Source organism: Spinacia oleracea, chromosome 2, assembly GCF_020520425.1.
Source record: "Spinacia oleracea cultivar Varoflay chromosome 2, BTI_SOV_V1, whole genome shotgun sequence".
NCBI classification, from domain to species: Eukaryota; Viridiplantae; Streptophyta; class Magnoliopsida; order Caryophyllales; family Amaranthaceae; genus Spinacia; species Spinacia oleracea.
This window is the reverse complement of record NC_079488.1, coordinates 102,772,911-102,783,680: the sequence shown is the minus strand read 5'-3', so window position 1 is coordinate 102,783,680 and position 10,770 is coordinate 102,772,911. Positions and strand designations below refer to the sequence as shown.

At 35.5% G+C, this 10,770-nt stretch overlaps 1 protein-coding gene across 3 annotated transcripts; it reads right to left on the bottom strand.

Moving 5' to 3' along the window:
* Positions 1-3,459: 3,459 nt before the first annotated feature.
* On the bottom strand, positions 3,460-10,300 carry LOC110799562 (serine/arginine-rich splicing factor RS41). Of its 3 annotated transcripts, none has more exons than XM_022004828.2 (9): positions 10,140-10,300; positions 9,028-9,170; positions 7,185-7,297; positions 5,423-5,661; positions 4,464-4,742; positions 4,308-4,382; positions 4,150-4,224; positions 3,978-4,055; positions 3,460-3,775 (listed from the first exon to the last, which is right to left on the bottom strand). In XM_022004828.2, the coding sequence occupies exons 2-9, from the start codon at positions 9,131-9,133 to the stop codon at positions 3,739-3,741; spliced, it is 1,002 nt and encodes a 333-aa protein (XP_021860520.1). In that variant the 5' UTR covers positions 9,134-9,170; positions 10,140-10,300; the 3' UTR covers positions 3,460-3,738. The 3 variants fall into 3 exon arrangements, with proteins under 3 accessions (XP_021860520.1, XP_021860524.1, XP_021860521.1); XM_022004832.2 differs by lacking the exon at positions 10,140-10,300 and adding an exon at positions 7,442-7,679 and having other exon boundaries at positions 9,028-9,167; XM_022004829.2 differs by lacking the exon at positions 4,308-4,382.
* Positions 10,301-10,770: the final 470 nt, after the last annotated feature.

Here is a 10,770-nt window from a genome sequence, read left to right as displayed (position 1 = left end):
TACATACAATATATTTTCTAATAATCCCACTTTTACTACCACAATTTTTATTGGGCTTAAGTGATCGGTAATCGGTGAAAAAGCCAACGAGATGGTGATGAATTGATGATGATGACTGAATACATCGAGAGAGGGTGCTATCAGGTAAAGATATATTACCGCCTACAACAGGTTTATAACCTGTTTGGCCCAATAAAAGTCATTGGTTAATAAATGTGGGATTATTAAAAAAAAAATGTCGTAGGTGAGCTTAATAAAAGAAAGTCGGCCAAAAATTAAATTAATATTACCAATTTTTAAAAAAAAGTTTTCACTAACTTTGTTTTTAAAGTATAAAAGACTATAAGTATATTAAGTGTACGAAACATATTGTACACCACCTCTTAAAAAGAAAGACATAACAATTTCCATTAAGAAAAGAGAGGGAACCAAATATATAGGAGGTGAAAATGGGAGGGGATTTTTTGGGCTTTTACTGCCCTCAATCCCTCTGCAACGGGAGAAATTATCATTGGCGCCAAATTCTTCCTAGTGAATAGTTTCCTTCATTTACTTCAATATGCCATTAACTTCATGATTAAACAGAGGAAGTTGCACAAGTAAATAACCCAAAATGAGTTAATGGGTGTTTGGTCCCCCAACAAAATTCGGATCTAAGTGAGGATGCAGTATTGTATAACACTAAAGAAGCAAAGAAGGAATTGCAAAGAATTGAAGAAATCATTTGTCTCACAGTGTCATTAACGGATTAACGCATAAAATAATCAAATCCTTCAATCACAATTCGATAAAAAAAAACAATCGAATTTTTGTTTTGTTGAACAATATAATAGCATATCGAACGAGGAAGTCTTTGTCATAAGTGACTTGTGTCCATATTGGACACAAGTGACTTGTGTATGGACACAAGTGACTTGTGTCCATATTGGACACAAGTGAGTACCAATACAGAATTTGGAGTACCAATACAGAATTTGGAGTACCAATACAGAATATGTTAGTACCAATACAAATTATGTGAATACCAATAATAACACATATGACTTATATTGGTGGTATTTCTAAACAATTTTGCATTTTGGTACTGACATATTATGTATTGATACTCAAGATGATTGTATTTGGATCCCTTATGTCCACATGGACACAAGTCACTTGAGGTTTAGAAACCCTCCATATCGAACAATAACGGAAAAAAGCACAAGTTAACCGCAAATTACTTACTTCATATTTTTTTAATGTTTTAGAAGCGGAACTAGATTTCCCTGATTCATGATCAAATCAATACATACGAAAAGGTACCAAATGATTTGGAAATGAAAAAATAAGTGGAGCTATAAAAGTCGTCCCAATATACTCAAATAGCCCCATTATTTTACATTAATATCCTTATCCTAACTGTCTATTTCTCTCTCCCCCTCAACTTTTACCTCTTTTATTACCGGAGAAAAGACTTTCACTGGCACTTCACCAGCCAACCACCACCAATTGCCACGCATTTGTCTAGAGAAAATACCTTCACCTTTTCTTTTTTTTTGAACGGAAAAAATTCACAAACTTATGCATTTTAAGCTTGTACCATGACACGGACTTGTGAATTTTGAGTTTCGACCATGGCATAGACTTGTGAATTTTAAGCTCCTGTCATGGTACGAGCTTAAAATTCATAAGTTTGTCCCATGGTCGAAGCTTAAAGTTCATACGTCTGTACCATAGTACAAGCTTAAAATGCGTAAAATGCATAAGTCATATGCTTCGGGTAACCACGCATAGGACTATAGGAGTATATGATTAAGTGAGAAGCTGAAAATGAAAGGTTTGCAATTAAGCCTCTCATGATTCGTGTCCAGAAGGTTGACCCACATACATGAACTAAATCTCTCACTATAAGGCTATAAGCCACCAGTCAATTCCAACTTCTTTCATTCTAGCTTAATTTTGGAACATTATTTGGCACTTCTATTTGCATTTTGCAACACCCTAAATATTACTCCTCCTTGCGCAAAAGACAATTAACCCAAAGACAACAATAACTTTCCCAACTTTATTATTATAAATTTTAAAAAATAAGTCAAATATTTGAATTCCAGGAGCCTTTTTTATTTTGTCGAGGAGCACACCCACTCTAGAAAACTGTGGTTATTTAATTAAAGTATTAAAGAAATAGATTTGGTATTCAAGAAAGGCTACCAGTTTTACAAATTTGATCATAATGAAACAATTACTACTTTCTCATTCATTCATACAACTCCATCTTTGATTCATTTTGAATATTTTGTACGGACTCATTATTGACATTTCAAACAACTCTTTTTTAGTCTACTCATTCATTGTTTGTAGGGACGGGATAATATCAACTACTCGTATCAAGTAGATATACGATGTCTACAAATTAAATTAGGATTTAAAAAATACATATAAAAAATATTTAAATAATGTATTCTTCATCAAAAATACGATCGTTGAGCAGATCTTGCAGTGTGGGACATCTCTCGCCCATACCGCTGGAAAGTACAACTTTCATTGAGACGATTTGTTATAACCGCGAAGATGAGTATCATTTTGATCCATCTGATTGCATTCGGAAAATTAACTATTGTTGCAACCTCGTATAAATCTTTATCAACGAACCAATTCGACGGTCCTCCATCAAAATTGTACTAAACTCAAAAAACTCAACTAGAACTAATCCCACCTGGAGAACTCGCTGCATTAAATCATTTTAGTTTTATTGAAATTAACAAAACAAACATGAACAAAGTAGGGAAACATCGAAAATAGAAAATTACTATTTCCGGCCTAGGAACACAAATTTATCAAGTAGGATCTTAACTACTTTCTATTAAAATATCTATCTTATTCTCGGGAGAGTATCAAGAAAATTGAATGAAAACTTATTGCTCATTATAAATCAATTCAATTCAATTCAATTCAATTTTAACTAGTTTAATTCAGTCTAAAATAACAGTCTTAGTTTTTGAATAATAAAAGCCCAAAAATATGTTTGGAGACGAAATCCAATCCCAAATAAAGTTAAATGATAGTCAGTAATATCTGCAAGTTGCCTTTTTAATTCAATAAAGAAAACCTAATAATTTTAAGAGGTACTCTGTGCCAAGAGAGAAAGGGGGAATTCGAAATTTGATTCTTTTCACAGCCGTTAGCGTGGCTACCCAAAGACGCGTGCAATCGCTGCGTTGCCAGAACGTAACGCTGCTTCCTGTCAGCTTTCTATTCGCTCGCTACACCAGCCGCACAAATGACCAAATAGATTTAAGCAATAATAAACACTCATTTTAATGTTGTTATTTCCAACGTTTTTTTCAAAATAAGTACCATACCAACCAAAAAACACCGAAAATACACGCAGAAAAACGGTTTGAAACATCCAACTACAAAACTTGAAATTGATCTTGCATTATGTCCATTGACTTAATGCTTGTGAAAGCCACCTAAATATCACGAAAATAGCAACGTTTATCGGATTGTAAATAGCAAAGGTGATAAATTAACCCGGATATCAATTATCAAACACATCAAGCCACTAACACAATTTAAATTTGATCCTAAAATTGTTGATACACGCATTTTCACAAATAGGGTACTTTTTAAGCAACTATAGCTCTCTTCTAAAACTGCACTTGACAAATATTGATTCAAGATCATTTCTTTGCTTAGAATATCATCCTCTCTCCAGAAATAGCCCTTCCAGTGACCGATTTGTGACCATCTCCTTGCTTAGGATCTCGACCTCTCTCGTGGTGGAGGTGATCGACTGCGATAACAGTTAAGATACAATGAAGTAAGTAAGCCCAAAGTTGAGGTGAAGAGAGAACTGAATGTTCTTTAAGTTCACAACAGATATAAAGGTACAACAGGGGCATGTGGACTCAGACCTAGTACCTCAATTTTTAACTAGGCCAAGGCCTCATCAGTCGGGAAAACTTAAGGGAATTAAGGTGGAAATGAACACAAACCTGTGGTATCTTCCTCCATTAGCAGGGCCTTCATCTTTAGCATAATCAGGAGTTCCCCGAGTTTCAGGTCTAGATCGACTGCATCAATATTCAACAGCAAAGAATCTAAAAATTAAGTCTTAAATTGAGTTTGAGGAGAAATGAAGGTATTCAGTTTAGAGATTAACAGAACCTGTGGTATCTTCCATTAGCAGGGCTTTCATCTTTAGGATAATCAGGAGTTCCTCGGCCTTCAGGTCTAGAGCGACTGCATCGACAGTATAAGTTCTTAAACTTCAGTCCCAAAATTGTAGAGAGACGAAGATAGTCAGGTTGGATATTAACACAAACCTGTGGTATCTTCCATTAGCAGGGCTTTCATCTTTAACAAATTCAGGACTACCCCGAGCTTCGGGTCTAGAGCGACTGCATAAACATTAAATGTTCTAAAAATTTTAGTCTCCAACTGTAGAAAAATGAATAGTGAGGGTAAGGATTAGCACAAACCTGTGGTATCTTCCATTAGCAGGGCTTTCATCTCTGCCATAATCAGGACTGCCTCTAGCTTCTGATCTGCCGCCACGGCCATAGTCAGGGCTACCTCTATCCCTGCGGTGTCCATAGTCTGGACTACCCCTCTCCCTGCGATAAGGACTTGGAGATCTCCTACGGTAACTTCCTCTCTCAGGAGACAAGTCCCTACCCCTTCTTTCAGGACTGTGACCATTGCTTCTATCATCATCCCGAATCGCATATTCCACAGTTATAACCCTGTCCATAACCTTACTGCACAGTTCAATCAAATTAACAACCATCAGAAAGGTAACAAAATAATGCATGTAGCCTATCCACTTTAACAACAGAAAAACCTAAGCCTTATTCCCTAAAGGACAGGGTCAGCTACACGAACCAAGAAACTCTTTCATGTGGTCATCCACAAAGACCTCTTTCCTCCGTAAGTTTGAATCAAGTGCTACATGCTCAACGTATGTGCAAAATTCTGAATGATCATGCATTAATCTCTCTATTAAGCATAACCATGTGACAAACCAATTAAATCTCCATGTCTTCAACATTAGCATACAAGTCTCAACACGCTGGCATGTCCAGACTGTCTCATTAGTCATACCTAAGGCGAAGTAAGTTGTTTGATTAGTCAATTTGCATAAACCAAGAAAAAGTGAGTCCCCTTCCCAGAATGCAGTAAATTAGAGACTTCTAGCATACACCCAGTAAACAACACGTGCATAATTTGATGTCCCAAACTCTAGGCATCAAGCACAAACAAGATAGGGTACCTTAAGATCCATGGAAGCAAATATTTAAAAACAACTTTGATTGAAAAGCTCTTACATTACTATTATACCAAATGATAATAGTAGAATAACAAAATAAAAAAGCAAACAAAAGTTTAGTACTTAAAGGAGAAATAGACACAAGGAAAAAAAAAATTAGACTTTGCCAACCTCATGTTTGTAGCTTCCAATGCCCTAGTAGCATCCTCCAGAGTTTCATACTGAATGAATGCGAAATTTCTCCTAATCCTTATGTTTGCTATTTTCCCATGTGCATCAAAGTGCCTTTCCAAGTCCTTGGATTTAGTATAGATTGGGTCAAAGTTGATGACAAACAGTGTTTTAGAAGGCTTGTCATTAGCTGCAGGTTTTCTCGCACCACCACCAGGCCTTCGAGTGTCACGTTCTTGCTGCAATTCAAAATTAACACCAATGTTACAACCTATTCCAGGCTGCTAAAAGTATGTGAAGATAGCAATGGATAACAGGGAAAAAGTCTGTCTTAGGGTTCAGATCGAACAACAGAAAATGAAGAATAAACTTTGTCCTCTCTAATAAAATGGTACTAGTTTTAAGTCCGTGCGATGCACGTGTTTGTATTAACATATTGTATAAATTATACGTGAGTACAAGTATATTCTAAACTATTGATGATGTGTTCTATAATCCTATGTTAATTGAAATCTCTTAATGACAGGTTCTTTTTTTGTAAAAGTAGTTTCTTTTTTACCAACCAATTCACTTTATTAGAATACATATGAAAGTGTGTTTTGTTTTCTTCTATCAATATAATTTTTATCCTTTGAAAATTTTACATTATTAGGAACTTTAACTTCAAAATTTCCACCTTTACCCAACTATTTGTGCAACTAAATTTTCAAATACATATGATATTTTAAGGAATTGTATATTTATTATGCTTCTTATATTAATCACTACATGTGGACTCTTGCATATGATTTTGATCAGTATTATCTTTAATCATCTCATGTCTCTTTCCGATGGAGCCAAAGATTCATTTGTTCTTTTGGTTGTGGGATGTAATGGACTAAATCAAAATGGCTCTTAATACCTCTTCGCTTCCTTTCAATGAAGTAGAAAATGGCCGTACCGTTGTCGTCCCGTTATCGCTTTTGAGTTTATTGGAAACAACCTCTCTGCAATTGCAGGGGTAAGGTTGCGTATGTCCGACCCCCCCTTACCCCGCTTCTTGTGGGAGCCTCTTTGAGGCATGGAGTAATGATAATGAATGATTATCTTTAATCATCTATTAATAAAAATTATGAAAATATATATTTTAAAAACATAATTTGAGAAATATCCACGCACCATTTACGTAAACCTGGTTGTTTTTATATATTCGCTAAAAAAAAGATATGATCAAAGTAAAGAAAGTGAACAGTGCAAAAGGTAAGTACCAACTGTCATGAGTTTATGAGTATTATGATTATAGGTTCTTTGGTTGGGACTTGGGACCATATGTCCCGCTTTATACTTCGTATGTCCCAATTATATTTGAATCTTCCCTTAGCTTTGAAACACAATTAAATTGAATAAATACAGGTGATGTGATAGATTGAACACAGTGGAACAAATTGTAAATTCTACTCCGTATGTTGTATTTTTGAGACACGACCACGTATCACTTGTATATATGTTGGAGAAAAGCACATGACATAATAATTTCTCTACTGTAGTACTCGAATAGGATTGGTATTCAATTTAAACTAAATTAAACTCATCGTAATATTCTTGGTAATCCTATTCAATTTTTACGTAGATATCTCAAGTCTCAATGGTTCCGGAAATAAAAACCTATTTTATTTCCAGAGCAGTCCACATCTCAACGAGGCAAAGATGCTAGAATATTTAAGCAACAATTAAATGTGTACTAACTACAGAATTGATGAGCCAAATATATGATTATTGTTACCTTGGTCCATTCAACACGAAGACGCCGCCCTTTTCTCCCAAATTCAGATCGGTCAAGTCTTCTGATGGCGTCGTCGGCATCTTTCTCATCTTCCATATAAACAAATGCGAACCCTACAAATTTATAATGTAAATGAACCACAACAGAGTAAATTAGTTCTGTACATATATTTATCAAACAAGAGGTCAGTTGTTACAACAGAAAATTGATGATTCATTCTGACATGGCCATATGTAAGACTAGGAAGTAAAAAACACCTGCTATTGAATGTGAAGTCATCATGATTTTATTGTTGAAACATGTCAGGAATTGAAGACTGGACAAGAGGCATGATAAATGAAAAGGCAATGAGTGTCTCAGGGAATATGTTTGTGCCAAGCAAGCCCGATTGGCTCTTCAAGTAAAAACATAGGAGGATGGTGCGTGGGCACAAGGCAGAAAGGGAAAGCAGAGAATCCCATCAATCCAAGAAACATATGGATAATCCAAGAAATCCTGCGCCAAAGAAATAATTGAGTGCAGGGTTCTACACCTTGAAAAGATGTTGTCTGAAAGGACAACAACATACACATCTATCCAAAGAAAAATATTTTTCAAAAAGCAGAATTGACCCACAACAAGCAGAGTCATCATCTATCACACTACTCCACAACAAGCAGCATGTAGTGCAGTGGTGCACTGGTGCTAATGCCAATTTAGATGGAGAGAAACAGGCAAACAGCTACCAGTTTATAGAGTCCTAAGTGCACTAAATTTTGATAACTGTAGAGCCAGTCAACCCAGAAAGTTCTTATCCTCGTCAAGTTTTACTGCAGTTCATTGAAGAGGAAGCATCTCAACGGCTGATGGTATAGGTTGCCTTCTGTTGATTGTAGATGATAGCTATTAGCTTCCTACCATGGAACACAAAGGAGACTCAACACTTCGAAAGTCTAGACAACAGACCTAGAATCTTGTAGACTAAAATAAATCAGTAACCTGGAAATGAAACTGCCCAGGAACATTTGGAGAAGCTTAAGATAGCTCACAGCTACATGGCACTGCATATTCAACCTTTTCAGAGCATGTAATGCATGTTGAAACTTCTAGTGATCCCTTTCATTTGTATAAGCAGTACTAAGGATAATGCTTCCTTGGAATATTGATAATCTTTTCTTCCAGTCTATATAAATCGTAGATTCACATCGTGTTCTCAACTACAATGTCTACAACCACCGGGGGAGGGGGTGACAGCCAGATGGTAATCTTGCTGTTCTTCTACGGTTCTACCAAGTGATGACATCCAAATTGACATGAAAGAAAACAATACCAACCACATTTTGAATATACACTTTCCCCACCCTCTTTAGCAAATGGAAACACCTTGGAACACGATTAATGCAACAGAAAAAACATAGTAAATGCATTCAAATACCAAAAACTAGAATAAGCAATGCACAGAAGAAGAATAAAACACCAAATATTAAACCTGCAATGACAACTGACAAGATATAAATGCGCCAAAATGTACATACCATGCCTTCACTACTTAAAGACAATTAGTAGAAACCCGCAAAAAGCAACATTTCAACACATCCTTTTGAAAAAGAAAAAAGTAACCAGAAATTTGTAGAAGAAAGAAATCAGATGGTAAATAGGGAATAATAATAATAGCAGCAGTAGCAGAAGTTGCAACAGTAGCAGTAGCAAACAACAGCCACACAAAAAAGGATGGGCAACAGCCAACATATTCTATGTTCTTAAAAACAAACAACAAAACTAGACTAAGCATTAATTTGACACATAACACAATAAAAACATCGCAAAAATCTTAACAAAAAACAAGAGCCAACAAAATACTAACCAGACTTCATATCAACCCTTTCGACCCTCCCATATCTTTTAAAAACCCGCTCGACCTCAGATTGCCGCGCATCATATTCCAAGTTCCCGCAGAAGATGGCCCTCATCTTGCAAATCTTCAAATTAGGGAATCCCCTAATACCTCTAGGAAGAGGAATATACAGATGTAAGGAGCATGATGAATCAAAAGGAGGAATAAGGATGAGAACTAAAAGGTACGGAGTAACTAAAAAGATTGACATTTCACCAACACCAACCAAAAAATCACAGTATATGCAGAAGAAAGCACATGAATATGTCGAACTAGCAACATACATCATTCAGGCAATTAGATTTTCACTTTAAAAATCTGTTTGGAGATCTCAACTTTGAAATTATTCCAATTTAGCATAGAGCAACATCAGGCAGGTGAGAGAAAAAACAGCCATAAAACACCAAGTCCAAAAGCAGGATATTTCCCTAAAAATGTCATGCACTTGCGCATGAAAGAATCTAGAAATTACAGGATATACTATTGAACCTCAAAATAACTAAACATTTGTATTAAATTCCCACTCAAAGAGCTACAGATCAATGGGGTCTCGATTATTACATCGCAAAACAAGATTTCAAAAACCGAACAGCTTCCACATATTAAAATGCAATGCAATGTTAAGCTCGAAAATGAAGACGGTCCAAACCCCCTCCCTACGTTCAACTTAACCATAAAATCCAGTATAATTGAATTGGACTACATTATTCGCAAAGCTTTGAATGTAAACTTATGGTCAACATCCATTTAGCTACTATAATTTCATCAAAAGAATAGGCTAATAACAACTAATAAAGTTTTGTTTAAGCTCGCTACATCAGATCAACTTCTAAATTAAACTGCAATAACAAAATTAGGGTTTATGAGGGTTTTTCGACTTTTTTTGCAACAATCTGAAGCTATCCAAAAAAGGTAACCTAAAAATCAATCACCTACTGAAAATCAAACAAAAAATCAAAAAACGAAGAAAACTCCAATACAGCAAAAAAATAAAGTTAAACACGGAAAAAAAATGCTTCGATTTGATAGACACATGAACACAAAAAGCATGAATGACAGGAAAATAGGAGAGAGAAAAATACCAAAGATTTGAGTGACGAGCAAGAGTATCGGACCCAGCAGCAACCAGAGTCTCTCTTCGTCTTGGTTTCTGCCGCGAGCTAGGTTTTACTTTGAGGAATGAAGAGGGGCTTGTCTTGTTCAAATAGTTCCTTCTTTTTATTAGCTCCTCTTTACCGGCGCCTGTTCAAATTAAACTACCTCTTCACTACGGACAATTTTTGAGATAAGCATAAATATGGACTAACCTTTAGTTTTTTCACCATTTAAGATATGTAATTATTATTTTTCACCATTTAGGATTTACTATTTACTTTTCCGTTAAAATTAATCAAATTAAATAAAAGTTTAGTCTCTTTAGGTTAAAAAGTTCAGTCCCTTGGCTTAAGTTCCACGTGGCATGATTTAATTTGTTTGTGTTGTTTATGATGCAAGCTTTTTTATTGTTTTATGTTTTGAAGAGAAAGAACTAAATTAATTAGAGAGCGGAAGACAGTGAAGAATTTGTGCAAAGTTTCACGAGTTACATGAGGTACATCCTCATCAATCAAAGCAGCAGTGCTACTGTCGGTGGAACCTAAGACCACAAAATTAGAGTCTTTTACAGTGAGATTAGTACAAAATTAAAGTCTCCTCTCTTCAAACAACAATGAC

Bases quoted from the DNA above. Each gene is read 5' to 3' on its own strand.
- LOC110799562 (XM_022004828.2), bottom strand. From the start codon at position 9,133: ATGAGGGCCATCTTCTGCGGGAACTTGGAATATGATGCGCGGCAATCT. The intron at 4,743-5,422 runs GTTGGCAAAGTC...TGAACTGTGCAG, and splicing joins TTGGAAGCTACAAACATGAG to TAAGGTTATGGACAGGGTTA. The intron at 4,056-4,149 runs GTTCTGTTAATC...ATATTGATGCAG, and splicing joins GCTAATGGAAGATACCACAG to TCGATCTAGACCTGAAACTC.